This window comes from Physella acuta, unplaced genomic scaffold (assembly GCF_028476545.2).
Source record: "Physella acuta isolate Inbredline_101_S28 unplaced genomic scaffold, ASM2847654v3 ptg000189l, whole genome shotgun sequence".
Taxonomy (NCBI): Eukaryota; Metazoa; Mollusca; class Gastropoda; family Physidae; genus Physella; species Physella acuta.
Genome location: NW_026731708.1, coordinates 323,183 through 351,105, shown reverse-complemented (window position 1 = coordinate 351,105; position 27,923 = coordinate 323,183). Strand labels below are relative to the sequence as shown.

The 27,923-nt window shown below is 36.1% G+C and overlaps 1 protein-coding gene across 1 annotated transcript in view; it reads right to left on the bottom strand.

The window, feature by feature from the left end:
- Nucleotides 1-7,217: 7,217 nt before the first annotated feature.
- The window catches only part of LOC131936833 (transforming growth factor beta receptor type 3), a 116,566-nt gene continuing 95,860 nt past the window's right edge, over nt 7,218-27,923 (bottom strand). Inside the window, exons 5-17 of the mRNA XM_059293924.1 lie at nt 21,867-22,047; nt 21,250-21,382; nt 19,715-19,919; nt 17,979-18,156; nt 17,163-17,320; nt 16,287-16,439; nt 14,148-14,318; nt 13,628-13,766; nt 12,988-13,081; nt 12,525-12,693; nt 11,357-11,510; nt 10,816-11,004; nt 7,218-10,192 (exon numbers count right to left, since the gene is read on the bottom strand). Coding sequence (XP_059149907.1) covers nt 10,104-10,192; nt 10,816-11,004; nt 11,357-11,510; nt 12,525-12,693; nt 12,988-13,081; nt 13,628-13,766; nt 14,148-14,318; nt 16,287-16,439; nt 17,163-17,320; nt 17,979-18,156; nt 19,715-19,919; nt 21,250-21,382; nt 21,867-22,047 — 2,013 coding nt within the window. The 3' untranslated portion in view covers nt 7,218-10,103. The remainder of the gene's footprint in view (nt 10,193-10,815; nt 11,005-11,356; nt 11,511-12,524; nt 12,694-12,987; nt 13,082-13,627; nt 13,767-14,147; nt 14,319-16,286; nt 16,440-17,162; nt 17,321-17,978; nt 18,157-19,714; nt 19,920-21,249; nt 21,383-21,866; nt 22,048-27,923) is intronic.

Genomic DNA, 27,923 nt, shown 5'->3' with positions numbered 1-27,923 from the left:
TGGAAAGGGCTGTATTGATGTTTCTCCCACTTCTCCTACAATTTCTTCATTACAAAAATTGTTATATAAATCCACTATTTTTATTTTTATTTTGAGCCTGTTAAAAAAAAACCCAAGGAGCTCAAAGTGGGATCAAATGTTTGGGAAGTTTTAAATCCAGGAATCAAAAGTATTTCTGCAAGTGAGACACATTCCATATACTATTGTATGGTGGGCCTATATCTCTCTCTCTCTCTCTCTCTATCTATATATATAGGCCTAATAAATGCATTAAAGCTATTTAGGATACAGTATTGCCACTGGGCACATTTTAATTGTTTATTTCCTGCGATAACAAAAACTCTTTTTTTTTTTTTAATTTTCGTTCAAACTTTCAATATTTACTAAAACAATCAAGTCCACAATAAACAAAACAAGCATAAAAAATTATAAAACAAAGAAAAAGACGATTTAATAATAAGGATTTTAATCACTCCAGACGTGGTAAACATGATGAATGAGAGACAAAATCAAACAACAAACTGAACCACATAATGTGTGTACCGGTCACCTCGTTAACAAACAGCACTGACCATTGTATGCTGTACACAGACAACCAACAACACTGATCCCTGTACACAATGTACACAGAGACTAATAACAATGTACAGATATGACAGTATTAGATTTATGGCCAATGCTGCTTACGTTAAGAGATTCGCAGTCTTTCTTTTTTTTAACAGTAATAATAAATAATAATTTAATAGACTTTTATTAAAAAGTTATGATTTTCGTTTAGTTCAAATAGAGGTGATAGGTAAAAATGTTGCTTTTAAAAATATTAAATTAATATAATTATATGCACATTGGACAATATTTGTCGTTTGGTCATAATTTAAAAATTAGGATCAACACAACCAAATTACTTTTTTAAAAAAGCTCAAACTCAAAAAAGTATATTCAAAGAACAATCACCGCTTTAGAATAAAAAATGAGGAAAACATTTTAAAATTGTAGATGTCGAATTGATGAAAAGACAAATACTTTGCTCTGTAGGCACTCATTGTAGACAGTGCGCACTAAATCAAAGAAAATAAATGGTATACAAAATATAATTGAGGTAATGCTTCAACTAGTTCAATATGGACATGTAAAATAAGTTGACTAAAGTTATCTGACTGTATGAGGGCATCTAATTTATTATATATATATGTAATATATATATATATATAAATATTTATTATATTACATTTTTATAATATAATATTACATATATATATATATATACATTACATGTATAAATATTACATATTTTGTGTACATTTTATATATATATATATATATATATATATATATATATATATATATATATATATATATATATATTTATGTATATATATATGTATGTATGTCTATACAAATACACACATGTTGGGTGAGTAGCAACATGCATGTCAATTAATAAAATCATTTATAAATTATCATCTACATGTAAACAATAATGAAATAAGAGGTAGAGCTAAATGTCAAATTCACAAATAAGTTCAAATAATAAATATCATAATTTAACAAAATGTATTGACAAGTTTCAGTGATAAATATTTGTCCAACAGTACAAAAGTTTGAACTAACACAAGCCGACACTGCAATAATGATCCAACACTGTCATGGCGCAAACAAATGTTTCAACTGGAGATTTAAGCTTTAAAATGCCTCAAGTATATACATTTTAAGGATCGTTTTTTTATTTTCTGGTGTTTTGTTACCAATAAATTAACGTGTTTGTTTCTTATCAGATGTTAAATTAAAGCTGTCTACATTTTAAAGTCATATTGTACATGTGCGTCTCGATGTCATTTAGGGTAACCTTAAGGTATATTATCTTTTCAGTTCAGGTTTTGTATTTATACTGGCTGAATTTGGATTTGACTTGCACACTGCACAGAGTGTATCCACTATGTTCAAATGTTAAATCTTTATTTTTGAATACTTTAAGCAAACCAGCAATAAGTTAGTAATAACATGTTATTTTTAGAAAAAAGTTTATTAATAAATAAATAAAAAGCAATAACTTTTCACTGAGTTGTATTTTATAATTATATTTTGTTAAGAATCTTCTCCTGCTAGAGCTTGCTACTTTTTAAACTTGCCTTTGTTACAATGAAATTTCCAAAACTTTCTATAAATATTCTTTATTTTTATTACTGCAAGTGCTTATGTATTATAATAGGATTTGGTGAACAAAATGTGCCAGGTTTTTTAGCACTCTGATGGCCAATTCTAAAAAAAAACCAGGGTCAAATATTTTCTGACAGCTAACAAGGACACCACTAGGCAGATGCAAGTCATGAGAAATTTCAGGCAATTTTACAATTTGAATTATTTCATTTATGATCTAAGACATTTTAGCATTTTAAAGACTAAATACACAGGATAAATACTACTTTGACATAGGTACACGTATACATTATTAACAATGGGAAGGAAATAGTTTGACACAATGTTCAATATAGAGGAACAGAAACAATATTTTCAGAGCTGCCGTCGAGTGTTCTATGGTAGATAAAACGCGTGGAGGAAACATAAATTTGTACATGAATTATACAATTTTGCATCCTTCACTAACTGCTGTTGTTAATATTATGACAATATTCAGAAAACAATTTTTTTTTATGCTTGTGTTTTACAGGTTTTGGAACAAAAATAAAAAAAATTAACTCTCGAGCCTAATCTAATCTATATCTGTTCATTAATTGAGTTTTTGTTAATCAGATAAAGTTAAATATTTAAAAGATAGCTTTGAAATATTTCATTGCTTTTCTGTTACTTAGAAATTCAACAAAAAACATTTTTTCCAAAAAATATCAAAAAAAGGTAAAATAATTGAATTTTTTAAAAATGAACAAGACAAGAGCTAATTAATTTCTTTAGCTTTCTCAATCAGACAACAAACACATGTTGAATTCTTGTTATTTAAAATGTATTGGTACAAACACATGTTGAATTGTGCCTAGGTGACAAACATGCTGCCCAAATGTTTATTTCTGCCTGAACAAAGTGAACAATCGATAAGTACACAAGAAGTTAACATTCTGTAGGTACAAATGTTAACATTCTGTAGCTACAGAAGTTAACAATCCATAGGTACAGAAGAAATATTGAGATAATGGCACTCTTGTGTCAACTAGTTATTTTTAGCTTGTAACTGTAACAATAAATAACCCCAGTAACAAAATGTAACCAGGATGTGTACACCAACCAACAACCAATCACTGGACTTGAGTTGCTGATCTCTCGTTACCTTAACGAACAAAATGATTTTAGAACAGAGATTGAGTTGCTTATGTCATGAGTCAGACAAAAAAAAATGATTTTAAAATAAATGCTATGCTAATAATGTACTTCTTAACAGAGGTGTTCAACATTTGAATGATGTTCATTATAGCTGTTGTATGTCACAAAGATTACGGTATACGGTTAATATCATGTCAGGCAATACTCTACACAACAACCAGGGACAAATAAAGTGTTTCAACTAGATAGAAATACATAATCATAGGGGAAAGTAAACAACAACTGTTCAAATCAAACAGCAAAGTTTTCTATTACTTATCAGCAATACGGTCATAGGTTTTAAGTGCCATAAGAATAAACAATATCTTTGACAGTAAGCCAATTATTTGATGGAACAGCAGATTAATCATACAGGTAGAATTAATCCTAAACTTTTATTGAATAGCTGTGTTTTCATCAGATTTATGTTTTTGCTTTTAAATTGAAGAACACAAATGTGTTAGTTTTTTATAAGCATGAATCAAGAATGATAACTCTACTAGTAAAATCAAGAACATTAACTCTACTAGTATGAATCAAGAACAATAACTCTACTAGTAAGAACAGTTTACACAAATGAATTCATGACTACTATACTGCTAACAATGTCCATTGTATTTACACATGTTGATTAATATACAAGTTATTTATGTACAAAAACTTATTTCCCTACGACTTAAAAAATGCCAGGGCTGGTGTGGTTGATGATTATAGCAATTGTATTTCCATGATGGTGATTTTCTAGTCAAAGGTTGAGATTGTTCTAATCAAGTATTAAGCAATGAAGTAGCACTGCTGTAATTAACTTTACCAATTTGAAACTAACAAATACAATAAGTTTTGGAACAATTACAAAAAAGTTTCTAACTTTAGCCCTTAAAAAAGACCCTAAAAACGTTTTCAATGCAAAAAATAAAATTTTAGCAAGTCTTTGTGTCACATATGTATATATATTTATGCATAAATATATATGAATATGTTATAAATACAGAAACTATTTACACTTAATTAACAAATGCTTTGAGAGGAAATAAAATAAAATATGTAAAAAACCCGTATCTTTGCAGTGCATTAACTTTTAAAATAGAAGATTACTTCAGTATCCAAGATTTTAGATCAAACCATAATTCACTGGGGCATGTGATACAAACATAAACTTGAACTTATTCTCATAAATTTAACCTTCTTAAAAACAAAACAAGTGAGCTATTTTTCTGTACAAGATGAAGTGAAAATTCTAGGCATAGCTCGTGGGCAGTCGTTGAATAAATAAAACACAGTGTTGAGAGGTAGGATAATGGGGTGGGGGTGGGTGGGCTTCAGTCGCTGAGATAAGGTTAAGATCACACAAGAATTCCCTCATTGGAAATTTGTTTCAGGAATGATTTGGCTAAAATATTCTAAGACCAACCATTGGGAAGTATGGACTCAACCAGTTTAGAATTCCAACTTTTTAAATTAGCCCCAAATATTAGGCTAGGGCGACTCACAAATCACAAGATGGAGTGAATGTGGTACAGTTTTTCCTATATTAAATATAAGCGCAGCAAAATTAAATACTTTTATTAAGCTCCTCTTAAGAAAAAAAGCTTTTAAATTGCACCTTGTGAGCATTAAATTCATTACTCTAAATGGATTTCCCTTAAAAATATGGGCTATAGTTATCTACCTTCAATTTACTGGGACTTTACAAAAGTAATTATTTTAGATAAATGCATAAACAAAGTTGTGAACTAAATGTTTACCACTAACAATCAATGACCAAATACAGCATTCAATGAACAAGCTTTTCTAATACAAGTAACTGAACTATATATAACATAACTCTACTAGTTGTTTTTATACCCGTACCATGACAATGTTAACTTACGGTGATTGTATATACAGTGATCAATATCATATCCCAATCTGCATACAACATCATGTCATTCTCCATACAACATCATTTCACATCTCATACCCCAATTTTCATACAGCATAATACTTCATTCTGCAAACAATATCATTATGCCAATGTTGATAAATTAGCAGCAAGGGACATGCATCATTAGAAACTTAAAGCTCAAATTAAAAGAACAGATCTTTTACATGTACATACTACTACCATTCATACATTAAGATTATGTTATCAAGAAAAAAAAATTACAGACATTAAGGTCTAATACAACAACAAAAAGTTAATTAAAAGATGTAAACACTTTTCTTTTTTTTCTTATAGACAATCAACTGAAAATATATCTCTCTATTAGGTTTTTATAAGGGACTTAAGTCAGGATTACACTAAACAATCAATGCAGGCTCTAATAGGGTCTCACCTATTTTTAATAAGGGAACAATTTTTTAATACATTTTTAAAAACCTTTTATATTAAAGAAGTAAATACTAAAGGATGTAAATATAAAAATATAAATAAAAGGTCTCAGTTATTATGCTTTCAGATGCCGCTGTTAGCATTGGTATGAGTTGTGTGATGTGATGCAATCAATAATGTTTAGTTGCCTGGGTTCAAATTCTGTTGTTCCAACTACATCGTATTATTGACTTAGATATTATGTCTTAAGGTATCTGAGCAATTTTCACTGGTTTAGATTAGAACGTGGGGATTTTAGATTTTAAAAAATAATAATTACACGATAATATACATAGGTCTGAAGGAAATAATTTTCTTTATAAAACTGCTGCTAAACTTATTACCAAGTCAACCATCAGAAATGTGTATTCTAAAAAATTGACATTGACAATGATGAAAGTACTGCACATTTACTACACTTGAACAACATAGCCAGTCTATGTAAGCCAACTTTGGGATTTTCCTAATTAATATGCTGATTTTATTTAATTAATATAACAATAGAAATAAAAAATAAAAAATAAAAAATGCAATTTTAAATAGATAAGACTGAACATACTTGTCTATTAATTTCTTTACGAAAATGAAAATATTTTCAAAAGCTGTAAATTAATTAATTTTTTAAAATTAAAATTAATTTGTAGGTATTTTACTTAATCCTTAGACTAAAGATTAGGATAAAATTATTCAGTCAATAATTTTACATGGAAAAACCAGTGACAGAGAAAATATTATAAAGCATCTGATCAGTGCAACAGCCAATCAAAAGTGTCCATAAATATTTGAACATCCAGTTTTCACCACACAGAGAAGTCAATATATAAAAACGGATGGCCTTTGGCCTTTTTAAAAAAAAGTCCTAGAAATTTCAATCCACCGGTTTTTCTAATGAGGTTTTTTTTCTAATGAAATTTGAAACCAAATTTTCAACCACATTTTATCCCTGATGTGTGACATTTTGTTAAAATTGTCACAAAAAACTGAACAAAAACTGACAGCAAATCATGTCAAGTTCATTGAATAATACTTTTGACAACAGCAGTGGGTATGTTACAGCAAATTTTCAAAAATTCGGTACAGGTCTTTAAAATATAAAATTTGGAAAAATTGAATTATTTTACATACATACAAATAAAAAGACGCAAATAATTGAACAGCGTAAATCAATAAACTTTGTATCTTGTAGGGAATATTGAAAATTTAAAAGCTATGGTTGATGTAAACAAATGGAAATGTATACTAAGCAGAGAGACAGTGTAAGGTTTTGGGGATGAAAAAATGTTGTTTGTCTAACCTGTTAGGTGATATCACATGGTTCAACAAGACAATTCTAGTCCCTCATTTTAAAAAGGAGCTCTTGGACAGAAAGGTTACAGACTGGGATTGACACCATTTAAATGGTCAGTAGGTGGAATTTAAAGAGATTTTCAAAAAATACTTCACACAACTCATCAAAGTTTGCTTTGTCCTGTAAAAATAATGGTTTCAACTTTACAAATCTACTAGCTGTAGAAAAACATAGGTTTCAAACCTTTACAAATATACTAGCTTTAAGAAAAACATAGGTTTTGAACTTTTACAAATCTACTAGCTCTAAGAAAAGAAACAAGAAGAAGAAAAAAAACAGTACAATAAAAAAAAAATTTAAGCTGTACCAAATCATCTTTACAACCAGCTAGTTTACCTACCAGCCAACACAAGCAAGCTGAAATTGGAGACTTAGGAGAGGAAATGTGCAAGTCCAGTAAATAACAAAACATTCAGCCTATGCCAATCTTAACCTGGTAAAGCTATGCTAGATTTATTGACTTCCAACAACAAAACACAGCAGACTTATTAATAAATAAAAAATATCAGTTTCAATTTTTAAATGTTTCTTAAATGCTAATTTTAAATTATTTATTCTTCATTTTAACACATGTTATCATAGCAAATGCAACATAGGATAGGATTTTTAAACTTGATAAGCAGAAGAAAGGAAATTTTTTTAAACTGATGTTGAATTGACAAGCAGGCATAAGCGAGATTACATGTCCCTGAGATCAATAGAATTTTGGGGCTTTCAACAGACAGTACTTTTTTTTATTACAACTTATAATTTTAGGAGATACAGGAGGATAAAAAAAATTAGTAGACCTAATATAATTTCAAATTAAAAAATAATTTAAACTTAAAAGAAAACTGCAAAGAAAATAGAGAATAACTAAAAACTATACAGGAGACCCATGAAATATGGTGGTAAAATATGTCCAAAAAAGTTGATTTAGTTGTTTATCCACAAATAATACAAGTCAGTAGTTGTGATAAATCTAATATGTTGAACAGTTGTCACATGATTTTGACAAGCAACTTAATTTAAGATTCAGCTATAAATAGGAAGTTACCAATAAAAAACCTGGCTACACAAAATATGTCTAAAAAATACAATGCATTAGAAGTGTAGTTGCCAAGTATGCCTTGAGAATAAAGCCAAAAATTATTTGTAAGGCTAGGAAAACTTGATGAATTATAACAATACAAATACTGCCAATGTAATGTAGTCATATGAAAATGTAGTGACAAAAGTTATGTAAACATTACAATTCAAGAAGAAATACTGTATGATAACCTTTCTGATTTACTTTTAGTCACAACATATCAAACCTATTGTTATGCTTTTTTGAAATGTGAATTCAATCTGAACTCTAGCACTATATATCATTTCCTATCCAAATGTTGTAAGAAAATACACAAATGCTATCAATTAAAACTGTGCTTTTATTAACCCTGTGAAATTTTGAGCTAATTATACTGATTACTTTTGTCATTAGTTTCATTTTAATTTAACACAGATAAAAGATTGACATAAACAATGAAAATAAAAAAGCCCATAATTACAGATCTAGAATTTTCTGATAAACAGCAATCAAGATGTTAACAGCAATGATGATGTTAACATCAATCATGATGTTAACAGCAATCATGATATTAACATCAAACGCAACCCGTAGGAAAATGTTTTTTATTTGACAGTTAGAAGAAGCTTGTCACCACCTCTTTAGTCCATTGTTTTACAAATCAAAGAAAAATTCATTGAAGATTTTGAAGTGGAGTTGAACAAATATTCACTCGGCCTCGGATGTAATGCTGGCAATAAAGTCTCACAAGTTATATCAATATAGAAACTTTCCAGTTAGGTAACAACATAGTTAGTATCAATATATATATTTCTGTCAAGAATGTACACCATAAGAAATGCAGACAAAAAATTGTAAACTTTTAAAATTAATTACAGAACAGCCTCCTGAATATCTGAAATACTTTATAAATTATAACAATAGAGTAGGATTTTTTCCTTGTTTATATAATCCTGTCAAGAATTTGTTTTGTTTACTTTGCTTCAGTGGATCCTTTTGTTATAATCCATTGACACACAGTCATCAGTTTTAAATCCTCCTGGAACACAACCTTCTCTCACAGAATTTTTTTTTCCCCCTTTGCTGAAGAGCTGAGCAGGGAGATAACTCTCAAGACAGTTCATTGTATGGCTGGTGACAAACAGGAAAAAAACATTCCAAAAAGTTTTGTTTTTTCAGATGAGGTAAACTTGTGTAGCACAAGCAATGAGAACACACACCTCTGTGGTTTAGGTACCCGTAGACTGAGATAGATATGAAAATATCCTGACTTTACTCCACTATGTGCACATTCACTTCTCTCTAAATGTAGACTGAGAGAGATATGAAAATATCCTGACTTTACACCACTATGTGCACATTCACTTCTCTCTAACAGTGTTTCAACCATTTTTGTATCAACAAATTCTGTTCATTAAAATGCAATGATTTTTTTTTCCTCATACCTTGCTTCAATGAGAATTTAGCATGTAGTAACATAATTTAAATATAATTTATTATATCTTTGTTTAAACTCTGACTTTCAAGCTTGTATTTAAATATTTTTGTATGAGGTAAACTGAGAAAATGTTGTGTGAGGTAAACTGAGAAAATTTTGTATGAGGTAAACTGAGAAAATTTTGTGTGAGGTAAACTGAGAAAATTTTGTATGAGGTAAACTGAGAAAATTTTGTGTGAGGTAAACTGAGAAAATTTTGTGTGAGGTAAACTGAGAAAATACTGATACAGATCTGACGATAATATCACATCGTAAATTAGGTCTGTTGATCCTAGCAGAATATGCCATTTTTCTGTGCGGCTATTCACACACCTGTTATGAATGTAATGGGTGACTATTTACACACAGTATGTGTAAGCAGTGGGAGCCACACACAAGTTTCCTGTAGAACAAACAGCCCTGTATTCTGTTGAACAAACAGCCCTGTATTCTGTTATAGGTGATTGCAGTTTTTGATATTTTTCCTCCTTTCAACTGTTGATGCACGGAAGTATTTTCTGGTTGGCGTAATGGTTTTTAGTATTTTCGGGTTGACTAAATGGTTTTTCTACGCAGTCATGGGTGAGGAGGAGTTGGGTGTCATGTCACCAGCGACCTCCGGCTGTCTGCGAGTTGTCACCCCTTGTTTGATAGGGCCTGCAATTTAAAAAAAAAAAAAATGAAAAATTGATAGGGCCTACCTATTGAATGTTTTACATTTTTTTTTTAAGATTCTCTGCTCTAACTGAAAGAAAGAAGTGACACATATATTAGTGGGTAAACATGCATCAAAAGGCTAAAAAAAAAATCAAAGACAGAATTATTTAACATTATTTACTTTTAAAATATTCACTTTGTTGTTATACAGCTAAACAAGTTTTTTAAAAGTTACAAGATTTATAAGGTAGATTACAAGAGCCCTTCTATAAATGTCACATAATATTTTGTCAAATGTAATGCTTTGTTCTAGTTATACTAATGATGTTAAAAAAATCATGTCTCTAAAAACCACTAACTAAAATTAAAACAGCTACAGCTAAACATGAGAACCACTGAGGGGAAAATCTCATACAGCTAAACATGAGAAACACTGAGGGGAAAAACTTATACAGCTAAACATGAGAACCACTGAGGGGAAAATCTCATACAGCTAAACATGAGAACCACTGAGGGGAAAATCTCATACAGCTAAACATGAGAACCACTGAGGGGTAAAACTCATAGAACCACTGAGGGGTAAAACTCATAGTACCACTGAGGGGTAAAACTCATGCACTTACAACAAGCCACATCACCTGTGTGAGAGTGTATGAACCACAATGCACCAGTGAGGAAGATGCCGATGGCGAATGCAGCGAAGGCTATTCCCACAACTGTGGCTGAGTCCAGGCCTTCAATGATGATCTTCTGCTGCTGGTTGTAGTTTGTGTCATCGTGAGGTTTGCTCTCTTTTTTTGGAACTCTCCCACCTGAAGCAATAGCAAAGGTAAAAAATGACTTTCATCTTATTTATACATTATTACTTCCCTTTAGTTAATAGGCAAATTAAAGTTTAAATTTAAGTTTTAACAATTTGAATATGTAGGTATATTCAAAGAACTAAAGGAGTTCGTCAAGCTAGTAAAATAAAAATAATGTGAATTTAAAAAAAAGATAATAAATATTAATTCAGTGTTGATGTAGTTTAATTCTTTTGGAATTTATTTTCCAGTTATGAGTATAAAAATAGAGTAACAGAACAAAAAAATCACTATTATTTTTATTTATGAGTAAAATAGGGCTTTTAGCCAAGCAAGCAGCCTGGTGTGATCATGAACATACCTGTTGGCCACTGGGACACTGAAGGGATGTTCATGTTCATGTTGATGTTCTCCAGGTGGATAGGGCCCAGGCTCAGGGGCCCACAGTTTGGGCCTGTTCGCTCCTTCGCATTGGGCTCATTTTGACGGCAACGATTTCTGTAGTTGATAAAACACTGAAAGAAACAAAATTCATAATTTTTTAAAATTTATCATGAATTAAATAAAAAAATTAAATTTCCTTTCAGACATCAAGACAGAGTTTTACATTTTCATTGATCATTGCAGCCTATTTTCCCATATTATAGAGCTGGGTGGACAATGATATACTGCAGGAGTTCATTCTCAGATTTAAGGTTAGCAACCATGTACAAAACCACTAGAAGAAAGTGGAGATTTTAAACATCTCCTCATCTTTTTATGGCTGGTGTCAAAATAAGTAGTACTATACTATGAAGGCCACAAAGGTGTGAATTTAAAATCACATATGTATGCTGGTGTCTGATTGAAGAGTTACTTAAAAAATGCACACCACAACAGTGTGAATTTAATGTCGCTCACATTAGTATGGGTGGTGTCAAATTGAATAGTTATTAAAAACAACTCACACCACAAAAGTGTGAATTTAATGCCACAAAAGTGTGAATTTAATGTCGCTCACATTAGTATGGGTGGTGTCTAATTGAAGAGTTATTTAAAAAATTGACGCCACAAAAGTGTGAATTTAATGCCACAAAAGTGTGAATTGAATGCCACAAAAGTGTGAATTGAATGCCACAAAAGTGTGAATTGAATGTCCCAAAAGTGTGAATTGAATGCCACAAAAGTGTGAATTGAATGCCACAACAGTGTGAATTGAATGCCACAAAAGTGTGAATTGAATGCCACAAAAGTGTGAATTGAATGCCACAAAAGTGTGAATTGAATGCCACAAAAGTGTGAATTGAATGCCACAAAAATGTGAACTTAATGCCACAAAAGTGTGAATTGAATGCCACAAAAGTGTGAATTGAATGCCACAAAAGTGTGAATCTAATGTCGCTCACATTAGTATGGCTGGTGTCTAATTGAAGAGTTACTAAACAAAATTCACGCCACAAAAGTGTGAATTGAACGCCACAACAGTGTGAATTGAACGCCACAACAGTGTGAATTGAATGCCACAAAAGTGTGAATTGAATGTCGCTCACATTAGTATGGCTGGTGTCGTTCTCCTTCCTGCAGGTGTAAAACTGGCAGTGCAGGTAGAGCGGGTAGCCGTGGAAGTAGTCGCTGAGCTGCAGGTTGAACTTGATGTCCTGGATCTTGGAGCCCATCAGCGGCTCGGAGTACGCAGCTGACTGGGTTAACTCCTGACAGCTGTGGGGGATGGGGGGAGAGGGGGGGGGGGGTTGAGATTATAAACTTTTTGTTAACTAAAATGATAAGAATTTAAAATAATTTTCTCTATGAAATTTTTCTCTTAATAAAAGTTTAAGGAATATGCTTTTTGTTAACCCCCTTTACAACAGTCATTTCTAATTTTTAGTGTCTTAACTTTTGTAGATATTTCAGTCACTTGTTTATTGCTTTTTATGATGATATTTGGGGTTGGGGGATGTCAAAACAAATCATGTACCAATGATCCCAACTGAAAAAAATATTGTGCCATACCTGTTGACAACATAGCTGATCTGCGCCTCTCTGTCATTTGGATCTTTAGAATTGGAGAACCAGCATGCGTCTGGGAGGATAGAGTAGCCTGCCCCTGTTGAGAATCAAATCATTTGGAAATAAGCTTAGAAATTTGACCAGACATTAACAGGGCCGTCTTTTTATAACATTTACAATATACTAAAACAATTGATGTGACCAGCTATTTCTCATTACAAAAGCTAAATCCTACTACATATAATTTAATCTCATCTACTAATTACAATTATTACATGGATGTAATCAGTAGCTTCCTCCTTACATCAGTTAAATGGATGTAATCAGTTTCTCCTTACAAAAATTAAATGGATGTAATCAGTTCCCCCTTACAACAGTTAAATGAAAGTAATCAGTTTACACTTACATCAGTTAAATGAATGTAATCATTTTCCCCTTACATCAGTTAAATGGATGTAATCAGTTTTCCCTTACATCAGTTAAATGGATGTAATCAGTTTCCCCTTACAACAGTTAAATGGATGTAATCAGTTTCCCCTTACAACAGTCAAATTGATGTAATCAGTTTCTTCTTACACAGTTAAATGGATGTAATCAGTTTCTCCTTACATCAGTTAAATGGATGTAATCAGTTTCCACTTACCCACTCTGGCCATGGCGTAGACGGTGGAGTCCTTGACTATGTGTACAGGGTAGTCCAACACAGGTACAGCTAGAGTTGCTTCCCTGTACAGGGTCAGGTCACACTGGGACTTGGTGGGTTGGGGCGGTTTGATTATCATCTGGTGAAATTAAAGGCAGATTTAGCAGAGTTTTAATGGTGAGTTAACATAGGACTTCATTATATGGTGAATTTACTGGCAGGTTTAGCAGAGTTCTAATGGTACAACAATATGGAGGCTTATCACGATTCTAATGACAAACTAAACTCAAAGTTGAACAACAGTTCTTAATGTAAATCAAAAATATCAATAAGACTATATGGACTATATGGACATGTTGATAAGACTTACTTGATTGTTGGAGTCTAATATCATTTAATAACAAAGACATATTAGCAGTTTCAGAATCAATTTTTTCATAAAATTCACTTTTGTTTATCCCGGATAAACCTAAGCTTAACCCCTCCAATAAAAACCAACTATGTGAGAGGAAAATTCTACCTGAACTTTGCACTCCACATCCTGTTTAATTGTCTTTCTCCCGTACAAGTCCTCGTCATCCGTGAAGCCTCCGTCCCCCAGACCTGATCCGTGCTCATCATCCATGAATCCGCTGCCCAGCTCCTCTACCAAGATGGTGCTTGTTATACCAGGTGGTACCTGGATAATCAGCTGCAACAATCAAATAGATTTTAATTAGGTGTTACACCTAGAGGGACCTGGATAATTAGCTGCAACAATCAAATAGATTTTAACTAGGTGTTATACAAGGTGGGACCTGGATAATCAGCTGCAACAATCAAATAGATTTTAATTAGGTGTTACACCTAGTGGGACTTATATAACAAAGAACATCAATACTTATTTAAAATATATTTATATATGAAGAATAAATATCTAACATGAAGGGGATGTGTTGGATTAATATTGAGATTCTAAACAGTCTTTCAAGGGTCACAATAACAGCTTGGGCACCACTACCCCAATCAGTTTTGCTAGAGGTACAACTAACAATAAACACATAAAGTGTTATCTTATGGCAAAGGTAGACATAGGTACAAATTAATGTGACAGAAAGGACAGCAGTCTACAACCTGACAGGATTAGAGCCTGCACTCCACACAGCACCAATGCCTGCTTATAAACTTCATGTTTACAGGTACAAGCTTTCCTTTTAAGGAGCACAATGTATTTTACATGTGCGGTGCTAGAAACCAAATGATACAAGCTGGTTTTATATTTTTACAAAATGACTACTGCAAGTTTATGAATACTGTGTTCCTGTGTGTATGCACAGCTTAGATCAACATTGTGTCTACAGCTAAAACCTGTGCTGCTATGTGTATGCACAGCTTAGATGAAGATTGGTGCCTATGGCAAAAAGCTGTGCTGCTATGTGTATGCACAGCTTAGATGAAGATTGGTGCCTATGGCAAAAAGCTGTGCTGCTATGTGTATGCACAGCTTAGATGAAGATTGGTGCCTATGGCAAAAAGCTGTGCTGCTATGTGTATGCACAGCTTAGATGAAGATTGGTGCCTATGGCAAAAACCTGTGCTGCTATGTGTATGCACAGCTTAGATGAAGATTGGTGCCTATGGCAAAAAGCTGTGCTGCTATGTGTATGCACAGCTTAGATGAAGATTGGTGCCTATGGCAAAAAGCTGTGCTGCTATGTGTATGCACAGCTTAGATGAAGATTGGTGCCTATGGCAAAAACCTGTGCTGCTATGTGTATGCACAGCTTAGATGAAGATTGGTGCCTATGGCAAAAAGCTGTGCTGCTATGTGTATGCACAGCTTAGATGAAGATTGGTGCCTATGGCAAAAACCTGTGCTGCTATGTGTATGCACAGCTTAGATGAAGATTGGTGCCTATGGCAAAAAACCCTAAAAGTGCTGGACATAATCCATTTATGTGGTGGAAACAATAGCTTCAAAAAACCATTATGTTCTAAATCCCATGTTCATCATCCTATTCTTAGATTTAAATATTTGTAATGAATATTTCAACAAAGCATTTTTATGCTTAAAGACAGAGTTGCATATCCTAAAAATCAATACTAGCCAATGGTAGCCTGAAACAGAAACCACCTAGGAGAAATATATTTTGCAAGAGTTTGTCTTTTAATAAAAGCATGAACTTTAACAATTTTATTCTTGTAGGAATTACACAGCAATAAACTATGGTCAATGGCTATCTAGAGATTAATGATGAATGATTAAATCGTGTTGATAATGATTCTTTCTATAGCTTGATAATCAAAGCAGAAATAGATTAATTACAGGAAAGTAGTCCGGATTTAAGGGCTCCCTAATTAGTGATCTGTAGGGAGGAAATGTTTTTTAGGGCCTCCTGTCAATAATTGTTAGGGCCACCCTGTCAATAATTGTTAGGGCCACCCTGTCAATAATTGTTAGGGCCACCCTGTCAATATTTATTAGGGCCATCCTGTCAATGTTTGTTTGGGCCACCCTGACAATGTTTGTTAAGGCCACTCTGTCAAGGTTTGGGCCACCCTGTCAATGTTTGTTAGGGCCACCCTGTCAAGGTTTGTTAGGGCCACCCTGCCAAGGTGTGGGCCACCCTGTCAATGTTAGGGCCACCCTGACCATGTTTGGGCCACCCTGCCAACTTACAGTGTTTGTAAAGACCAGTTTGTCATCTTTCCTGACGGACGTCGTGCCACATCCTGTCAGCCGTGTCTTGAGGAGGATGCTGTGTTCATTTTCTCCAGTCTGTCCACAGGACGAGTCATTGAGCGAGACTCTGGACAGGTCTTTCTTGATGGTCTGACAAGGTTAGAACAAGGTCTTTTGGTCAAGACAAACTAAACTAAGTCTTTTGGTCTGACCACAGAACGAGTCATTGAGCGAGACTCTGGACAGGTCTTTCTTGATGGTCTGACAAGGTTAGAACAAGGTCTTTTGGTCAAGACAAACTAACTAAGTCTTATGGTCAATACAAAGTAAACTAAGTCATTTGTTGAACACAAACTAAACAAAGTCTTTTGGTAACTACACATACAAAATAGTCTGTATTTAAAGTCTTTTGGAGAAGACATTCAACACAAAAAGTACATTTATAACAAATGTTAAAAGACCTGAATTTTTCAAAAATGTTAAAACACCTGAATTTTTGTAAAATGTTAAAACACCTAAAATTTAAAATAATGGATGTTTACACTATCTTGTACCAAAACAAATTTATTCTTTTGTTAAATAACTAGATTAATTAAATTTTTCATCTGATGAATACATTAAATCTCTACTTTGACAAAAACTAGCAGTTTAAAAGCCTTTCTTGTAATCTTGGTAGCCTAACTGCATTAATTACACATTTTTAAAATGAAAACTACCTACATTAATTAAATATCTTCTAATAAACTACCAGCTTTAATTAAACCCTCTAATAAAAGTACCAACTATAGTTAAAAGTTCTCAATAAAGTACAAACTTTAAGAAAGTCTTGCAATTAAAGCAACTGGCTTTAATTAAATCTTTGAATTAAAATACCTGCATAAACTTCTTGGAGACAGCCACCTCCATGTACTGGTCAGTGCAGGTGACCTTGATTGCGTTTTGTAGCCGGTTGCGGCCCACTTTCACAGAGCCATTCCTCTCCATCTTGTTAGAGTTTGGCTTGACATCAGGCAGCTGGCTCTTCTTATGATCTGTTAATTAGTTAGAGTATTGCCTTATGATCTGTTAATTATAATGTACTTAGGCATTAGAGTATTGCCTAATGATCAGTTTTTATTAGATTGTACATGGATACAAGAGCAAAGCTTATTCTAGTCAGTTATGTGTGTATGTACTATCAGAAGAAAATGTTAATTATGATACATGTTGAGGTGGGTGGGAATAAGGAAATTGAATTGTCTTGGTATAATATTTCTTCTTTGTTTTTAACTCTGGTGTTGGAAGGGATCGCTCCAACACAATTTAGTATTACGAGTCAACTTGCTATGGCCATTGACTCTGATTTCAGCCTGCTTTTCATTTAAATTAGCTTCCATAGCCTTTGTCCAACCAAGAACAAACAAAAAGGCAGCAGTTGTTTGACTTTGGAGTTGTCTCTCCTAGAAGAGTGGCTGTCCCCAGCTATCGCCTCATATACCAGGAGTTTCACAACTTTTCAGCCAGGAACCATGAGCTTAAGCTACCTGGGAGGCCTCTCTGGGTATACATGAAAACGCTTGTTGTTATGTTAGTTGTTATGGCAACAGTTAGTTCAGAGTAAACTTTAGTGGGATGGTGATGTTTTACAACCTGCAGTTTATGTTAAGGATTTTAAAAACGTGATAAAAAAATAAAAAATTACGCTCGTACTTTTGGGTGGGACCCAGAGTTTGATGGTGTTGGCAGCGCGTACACCAGCATACAGGTGTACGGGGGCCAGGAACTCCTGCGACCAGTCGATCAGCTTGCGGCCAGTGGCTGAAATCATCTCCGGTCTGTAGGCCGCGTTGCTGAACCTGATGCCATTGCGGACCACCTCAGCGTCAGCCTGGACAAGAGGAGCAAGGTCAAGGCAAGGTCATTACTGGTGTCATAAGGTAAGAACAAGGTCATTAGAGGCCTTATAAGGTCACAGCAAGGTCATTACATGTGTCACAAGGTCCGAATACAAACATTAAATGTGTCATAAAGTCTTAGTAAATTAAAAATTAGAATAAAGATGTTTCAATATTTTAATGTAATTTTTAGGGATTTCCTGAAATATTTCGGAAAAAGTTTTTTTTTTAAAATTTGTATGAAATAATTATCCTCTAGTTTCCTTTTTCTGAAGTATCAATTATGAATTCATTCAAAACCTTTAAGTTTTTTATAATTTTCAGCTTGAACTTGAACTTGTACCAGCAGTTCTAGCTGTTTTTACTAACATTTTTTTAGCAGTATGTTTGTGTTGTGTCTAGGATTACATAACGTGATTAAAAGATCACATTTTTAAGACTTTTCTCTTTGCTTACATAACGTGATCAAAAGATCACATTTTTAAAAACTTTTCTCTTTGCTTACATAACATGATCAAAAGATCACATTTTTAAAAACTTTTCTCTTTGCTTACATAACATGATCAAAAGATCACATTTTTAAAACTTTTCTCTTTGCTTACATAACATGATCAAAAGATCACATTTTTAAAACTTTTCTCTTTGCTTACATAACATGATCAAAAGATCACATTTTTAAAACTTTTTTCTTTGCTTACATAACATGATCAAAAGATCACATTTTTAAAACTTTTTTCTTTGCTTACATAACATGATCAAAAGATCACATTTTTAAGACTTTTTTCTTTGCACTTAAAGACCCCATGGGGGTGCAGCTATTTTTGTCAGGAATCTCTGGCATTTTCATTCTGTTTATTTTTAGGTTTAAAAAGTTCAAAATTTGTGAAGGTCGGTAATGAGTCGTAACGAGCACGTTCAGAGAAAAAGTAACGATTATTCAAGTCCAGGTTTAGCCTCCCCCCACCTCCCCTTCCCCCTGATGTTCTCCGCCACCTGTTGTCACTTAAGGTGTTGAGAGCTGCTGGGTCCAATTGAGGGTCAGTGCTAGAATGTTTTCTGGGGACAGCACAGAACTAGTACAGGGTCGTGTCTAGGGTGCCATGTTAGAGTGGTGTCACTTTGGGGTGTCATGTCACTAATGGTGTCATATTAGAGTGGTGCTAATGAAGTGTCATTTCACTTAGTGTATCATGTCACTTAGTGTGTCATTTCACTGATGGTGTCATGTTAGAGTGGTGTCAATGAGGGTGTCTTAGCTAAGAGTTCACAATGAGGATGTCTAGACACTGAGGGTGTCATGTCAGTGATGTCACTGAATGTTTTCATTATTGTCATACAAACATGTCTATTAGAAGGCGACATCACTTTCATACAAAATTGAAAGTGTAAAAATGTCTTGCTGTCAAAATCAAATATACATTTTTAAAGACATTCAAAACAAGTATTTAGATCTAATTATTGTAAAAATAACATTAAAATACCTCGCTAATTAAAGTTACATTTTTAGCAAATAGCCACCAGAAATAGCCTACAAATTACAAGCGAGCTTACCACAATCTCCACCCATCCGGGGATATTTTTAGAATGTAGCGACCACTTGACATTGGGGGGTGACTTGATGACCAGGCTGAACTCTCTGTTGTCCAGCGCTAGGGGGTTCTCCTCCTCCCCATAGTAGGCCAGCACCTCCAGGTCCACTCCAACCATGCCCGGGGAGGGGGCGGGAGGGCTGATCAGCTCTATCACATAGGTGGGTCTAGAGAGATGATTGCTATGTTACATCAGATGTCATACAAACATACAAACATTGGTAGGTGGTCATACAAACATTGGTAGGTGGTCATACAAACATTGGTAGGTAGTCATACAAACATTGGTAGGTGGTCATACAAACATTGGTAAGTAGTCATACAAACATTGGTAGGTAGTCATACAAACATTGGTAGATGGTCATACAAACATTGGTAGGTAGTCATACAAACATTGGTAGGTGGTCATACAAACATTGGTAAGTAGTCATACAAACATTGGTAGGTAGTCATACAAACATACAAACATTGGTATGTGGTCATACAAACATTGGTAGGTAGTCATACAAACATTGGTAGGTGGTCATACAAACATTGGTAGGTGGTCATACAAACATTGGTAGGTAGTCATACAAACATACAAACATTGGTAGGTGGTCATACAAACATTGGTAGGTTGTCATACAAACAGTGGTAGGTGGTCATGCAAACATTGGTAGGTGGTCATACAAACATTGGTAAGTAGTCATACAAACACTGGGTCATACAAACATTGGTAGGTAGTCATACAAACATTGGTAGGTAGTCATTAGAGAATGTCATACAAAACATGCCATTTTACATTGGTTAACATATTTATTAAAAACAAAATAGAAAGCCTTAAAAAGTTGCTTTTCTGTAACAATAAAATTCCCAATAATGTAAATAATATTGCAACAATTTATTCTTACAATAGGAATATAACTAAAAACGTTGATAAAATCAAGAGTAGGTTGCATAATTAGCGATGTTAATTTTCAAACAAAGAGCCAACACCTGGGCCAGCTACCAGCCTCGCCAGGCAAGCTAACAACTACCAACTTTTGCTAAGTCATTCTATTCAAAAAAGTTTTTGCATCACCTTCCCCATCGTCACAAAATCCCAGACCCCACCCCCTAAAACTGCTATCTTTGGGAGGGGGGGAGCAACGTAGATTTATTTATAAAATATTGACCTCCATTTGGGCAAGGTTGAGCCTAAGTGTCAATGTTATTACAATTCACAGAAGTCCACTGAACCGCGAAATTACGCATACATGAGCTGTTTAAAATGCAAAACACTTTATGAATGCCCTCCCACCACACGTCACACATGTCCGCACCCCCCCCCCCCCACACACACACACCCAAAGGAGTGTGAGGTCGTTTATGCAGTTCACCTAAAGTCAGGTTTGTTTTTGAAGACGACGTAGAATGTTAATCCTAGGTGAAGTTATTGCTTCGCTTAATTAGTTCTAGATCTAGATCTAGATCTATAAAAAGTGAAAACAAAAAGAAAGCAGACATCGAACTCCTCACTTTGCAAATGATATCGCGTTGTGTCTATTTTTAGCTGTGCATCCGCTGATTGGCTGGGACACCTCGTGAAAGGAGAAGACGCGCATGCTCGGTGTCAACTTTGTCACGTCACACTCAGCTGAGGCTCTGGCGTCTGTTGGCAGAAACATGAGTAGTTTAATTGTCATATTTTATGGCGATCATAAAAAACAAATGAAATTTACAGGGAATACAGCATGCATAGCTTAGTTTTAATAAGTGAGCTTATTAGTTATGTAGGCGAAATGAGGAAATTTAATGATGGAATAGAAAACTTGGCTTTTAACATTAAAAAAAAATGGAAACAAAATCCAAATTAAACCAGGAAGTAAAATTTGCATCTATGAAGTTTGGTGTAACTTACGTTGCCCAGAGACGTAACGAAGGGGTGGGGGGCTACATATGTCCCCGGGCGCCGACCCTAGGGGCGCCAAAATGGGTTGAAAAAATAATTAAAAACTCATTTTAGATTCAGTTTTGAATTATAAACATAAAAAAAATATATGGGGGTTGGGGCAAATTGAAAGTTTGTCCCCGTACGCCGGTAGGGGTCGCTACGCCTCTGACGTCACCCACCCGTCATAACGTCCTTGACTTACCTCGACCCACATAGAACTTGATGTTGTCGTTGGCTATTTCGTTGTAGGACGTGACCGACCTGAACTTGTCCTTGGCCCACTGGTAGATGTCGCTGCTGTTGTGGGGCATTTGTCGCCTCGAGTCTTTGGCCATCTGCTTGGTTCGTTTGGTCAGGAATCTGATCTCCGAGTCGTCTGATGTCTGTGGACAGAGAGAAATACAGTGTGTCGTCATTTGTGGCGGGAAAACACAGGGATCGTGGTCTAGATGGCGCTACATTAGCACGTGGAGGTTTCAGGAACGTCAAATATAGGCTTATACGAGGCTAACTATTGGGCGCTAAACTTGAAGCATCTCTTCGGAGGGGGCACTCCCCACCCTCATTGGAAGCACGCCCTCCACACCCAGGTGTCCCCCTCGCCCTCCATAAATTTTAAGTGCGCTTTTGTAGAAAAATGTCAAAAAGAAACCCTATGAGTTTCTTTAATTTCGCCCAGCTAATAGGCTACAGTTTCGTCCAAATGTTTTACTAAGACGAACACGTGTTGGTCTGAACATTTCGGCTCTCGTACACACGTGCAGGGTATGCTAATGCTACAACAGCTCGCATGTGTGCCTCACCGTGTCGGCTGCTCAATGGAGTGCAGGCGACAGTTGACTACATAAAACTTGGCGCCTGCTCAAGTCAGCTGTATTACCGTTTAACCAATCTAAATGCTGAAATTTGAACTGAAGGCAAACTATCAGCAGAGCACGCAGACGTATGGGAAGAAATAAAGGTATATTGTGTGTGTGTGTGTGTGTTTGTGTGTGTGTGTATAGGTAGAGAGGACAGAAAGAAACCAAAGTAATTGAAATTCAGAAAAATTCAGCTTTCTCTGACGATTGCTGTTAGAACACTTATGCTAATGCTAAGGTAGTAGGGACCTACCGCGCAGTAAAGTGTTAATTACAAGAGTGATTTTTTTTGTGCGACGTAAGTCTAGAGCAGTGGCCTGCAAAGGTTAAAGTGTACAGCAACAACTCAAATGATAGTCAATACACACACACACACACTACACACACATACCCACTACACACACAATACACACATGCACCCACTACACACCCACTACACACTACACGCAAACACACTACACACACGCACACTACACTCATATTTATGCAGATATGCGAATGTCCCCTAATGATAGTCAGGGCTTTGAAAAAAACGCATCTACGTTTAACAATGAAATGTAAGGTTTTTAATTAAAATTGATTAACTAACGAAGTACAAAGTTTGTAATTAAAACTGATCAAATAATGAAGTACAAAGTTTGTAATTAAAATTGATTAACTAACGAAATACAAAGTTTGTAATTAAAATTGATTAACTAACGAAATACAAAGTTTTAACAACCAAAAACTTTCCACACGTCACGTGACCCATATATCCATTATACCGCCTGGGTAACCAATGAGAATTAATATTTTCTACTGCTAGACTTAACTGCCCTTATTAGGCAATCGGGCTAATTAGTTTTTAACTGCCGTGAAATAGTCTTTTGATGTTTGTTGGAATAAAAGTTTGTTGGAATATTGACAAACTTAAATTGTTTTGTTGACACATGCAAGACATAGTAATTACATATATGCACATTGAATTGAACTTATTTGTTTATTAATAAGACATTTTTTTCTGTTTTATGTCTGATGCGAACATGGTATGATCAAACGCTGCAGGCTTCCCTGGGATCTAGATCTAGGACTTGAGGATAATGTTGGTTTTTGTTTTTGTTGATGGCAGCTGTGGCTCTTTGTAACAAACAAAAAATGTGTTTGAATTGTGAGTTGAAATTCATTCTATACATTATGTGTGCTTAAGTTCAGTGTTTAAATTATGTGTGCTGACGTTCAGTATATAAATTATGCGTGTTAACACGTTGAAATTTAAAAAAAAATTCTTTTTGAATTCTGTGAATCAATTATGTATTCAAATTGTGCGGTTGAATTTTGTGTCTTCAAATTATGTTTCCACTGAATAGTTACATACAAATGTATATCGTTTAATTGTATGTGGGTTAATTATTCGTGTTTTTGTGTGTATAATGAATATGGAAATTATGGAACCGCTATGTTTCTGTTCTACGTAAGTAAATTATGTGTCGATTCATTATGTGTGATAATATTATGTGTGATAATATTATGTGTGATAATATTATGTGTGATAATATTATGTTTTAGACAGTCTATAAGGTAGGACAATCTTGCTACTGTTAGTTTTGTCAAACGTTCGGGTCTAAAGCTTGTGGCAGTTGTGGGTTCGAATCCATTCCATTATTTACATTAAATCCTCTGCCCTAGCGCGTACATTGTACACTTGTAACTCTCCAGAAAACCTACTACACTGTACACTTTTAAACTCTCCACACCACAAAGCTTCTACTGTACAAAGCTTTGTTTTCTAACATAAAAGACTTAGAATAGCCTATGTAGAGTACTTGGTCGAAAGGAAGAATGGTATGGGCGGTGGCCGAGGGATATTTTTACAACGATCGCAATTTCTCCATAGTCATTACGAGGACAAAAGAAAAAAGTTTGAGCGAGTAATTAAATAAAAAATTTAAGTTTGAAGACAAAACAAAAAATTAGAAAAGAGATTTTTTAAGGGCACTAATTAAATTCTTTTGTGTTCGAGCTATACCATCCCTGGTGAGAGGGCCAGTCAGGGCTCCCCGCCCCTCCCCCACCTCCTCCCACTATAACAACCCACCCACCCCACAGAGCTATTAAAATCCGCGCACAAAGAAGATTAAAAGCATTCAAATGATCCAATGGAGAGGGGGAGGGGAGAGGAGTTACGAAAAAAAAGAGAAAATAAAAATTTAATGAAAGATTAATCATCAAAAAACGGAGTGTTTTTTATGTAAGATACAATTTTTTTTACTTTCTCGTATATACGAAGTATAGAGAAAGTCTTGTAATCGTGCAAAAAAAAAAATCGAGATTTTTGCAAATCTCGACGTTTTGCATCTCACTGATACGGAAAAACATAATTTTGCAATCTTGTCCGTATGTCTGTGTGTCTGTGTGTGTGTGTGTGTGTGTGTGTGTCCGTGTGTAAACACGATAACTTGAGTACCGTTACAGCTAGGTTGATGAAATTTCATATATAAGTTGTTAATCAAAATCGTAGATCCGTATCAACTTTTGAGCGATTTCCGATAACCGGAAGTGGTACTTTTCCTACTTTGAATTTTTCAAAAGCCTATAACTTGAGTACTATTTCAGATAAATGAAATTTCATACGTAAGTAAAAGATCTAATTCTCTACCTTCTATTAAATTTTGAGTCATTTCCGTTGACTGGAAGTAGTACTTTACGCTACTTCCGATTTCTCAAAAAACTAATGTAAATTTTAAAAGTAATAATAATATTGCGCACTATTATGCGCTTTTTTATTTCGCGTTCACTTGGTGTGCAATTAATTTGTCTACGAGATTTTATTCTATTTTTAAAACTTTAAGTATTTAAAATGGATTAAAAATCATGTCTATAGCCCGAGTTCCCATCCCCTGTTATTTTATATAAGAATATTCGAGAAAGTTTAGGGGAGATCACTCCCGGTTTATATTAAAGTCTGGTTGGATTCAAAAGATGGTGTTTGGAAACAATGGTTTCAGCGGCCTCTGTTGGTAGTTGGTTGAGGGTAATTATGATGGCGTGGTGCACATATTGATACTGGACGGTTGGATCAATTAGTGGACGGTTGGATCTATTGGTGGACGGTCGGATCTATTAGTGGACGGTTGGATCTATTAGTGGACGGTTGGATCTATTGGTGGACGGTCGGATCTATTAGTGGACGGTTGGATCTATTAGTGGACGGTTGGATCTATTAGTGGACGGTTGGATCTATTAGTGGACGGTTGGATCTATTAGTGGACGGTTGGATCTATTAGTGGACGGTTGGATCTATTAGTGGACGGTTGGATCTATTAGTGGACGGTTGGATCCATTATGGACGGTTGGATCTATTGGTGGACGGTTGGATCTATTAGTGGACGGTTGGGTCTATTAGTGGACGGTTGGATCTATTAGTGGACGGTTGGATATATTAGTGGACGGTTGGATCTATTAGTGGACGGTTGGATCTATTAGTGGACGGTTGGATCTATTAGTGGACGGTTGGATCTATTATGGACGGTTGGATCTATTAGTGGACGGTTGGATCTATTAGTGGACGGTTGGATCTATTAGTGGACGGTTGGATCTATTAGTGGACGGTTGGATCTATTAGTGGACGGTTGGATCTATTAGTGGACGGTTGGATCTATTAATGGACGGTTGGATCTATTAGTGGACGGTTGGATCTATTAGTGGACGGTTGGATCCATTATGGACGGTTGGATCCATTATGGACGGTTGGATCCATTAGTGGACGGTTGGATCTATTAGTGGACGGTTGGATCCATTATGGACGGTTGGATCTATTAGTGGACGGTTGGATCTATTAGTGGACGGTTGGATCCATTATGGACGGTTGGATCTATTACTGGACGGTTGGGTCTATTAGTGGACGGTTGGATCTATTAAGGGACGGTTGGATCTATTAGTGGACGGTTGGATCCATTATGGACGGTTGGATCTATTAGTGGACGATTGACTTAAATAGTGATGGTAGACGGTCGGCAATAATAGTATTGATGAACGGTTGCACGCTCGGCCTTGGAACTACGGCCTCACCCCACAACTCCTGTCACCCCACAGTTCCTGTCACCCCACAACTCCTGTCACCCCACAACTCCTGTCACCCCACAGCTCCTGTCACCCCACAACTCCTGTCACCCCACAACTCCTGTCACCCCACAGCTCACCCCACAGCTCCTGTCACCCCCCCCCCCCCACAGCTCCTGTCACCCCACAGCTCCTGTCACCCCACAACTCCTGTCACCCCACAGCTCCTGTCACCCCCCCCCCCACAGCTCCTGTCACCCCACAGCTCCTGTCACCCCACAGCTCCTGTCACCCCACAGCTCCTGTCACCCCCCCACAGCATCTGTCACCCCACAGCTCCTGTCACCCCACAGCTCCTGTCACCCCTCCCCCCCCCCCACAGCTCCTGTCACCCCACAACTCCTGTCACCCCACAACTCCAGTCACCCCACAACTCCAGTCACCCCACAACTCCAGTCACCCCACAACTCCTGTCACCCCACAGCTCCTGTCACCCCACAGCTCCTGTCACCCCACAACTCCTGTCACCTGTCACCCCACAGCTCCTGTCACCTGTCACCCCATAGCTCCTGTCACCCTCCAGCTCCTGTCACCCCACAACTCCTGTCACCCCACAGCTCCTGTCACCCCACAGCTCCTGTCACCCCACAGCTCCTGTCACCCCACAGCTCCTGTCACTCCACAGCTCCTGTCACCTGTCACCCCACAGCTCCTGTCACCTGTCACCCCATAGCTCCTGTCACCCCACAGCTCCTGTCACCTGTCACCCCACAACTCCTGTCACCCCACAACTCCTGTTACCCCACAACTCCTGTCACCCCACAGCTCCTGTCACCCCACAGCTCCTGTCACCCCACAGCTCCTGTCACCCCACAACTCCTGTCACCCCACAACTCCTGTCACCTGTCACCCCACAGCTCCTGTCACCCCACAACTCCTGTCACCTGTCACCCCACAACTCCTGTCACCCCACAGCTCCTGTCACCCCACAGCTCCTGTCACCCCACAGCTCCTGTCACCCCACAACTCCTGTCACCCCACAGCTCCTGTCACCCCACAACTCCTGTCACCCCACAACTCCTGTCACCTGTCACCCCACAGCTCCTGTCACCCCACAGCTCCTGTCACCTGTCACCCCACAACTCATGTCACCCCACAACTCCTGTCACCCCACAGCTCCTGTCACCCCACACCCCACAGCTCCTGTCACCCCACAACTCATGTCACCCCACAGCTCCTGTCACCCCACACCTCCTGTCACCCCCACAACTCCTGTCACCCCACAGCTCCTGTCACCTGTCACCCCACAACTCCTGTCACCCCACAACTCCTGTCACCCCACAGCTCCCGTCACCTGTCAC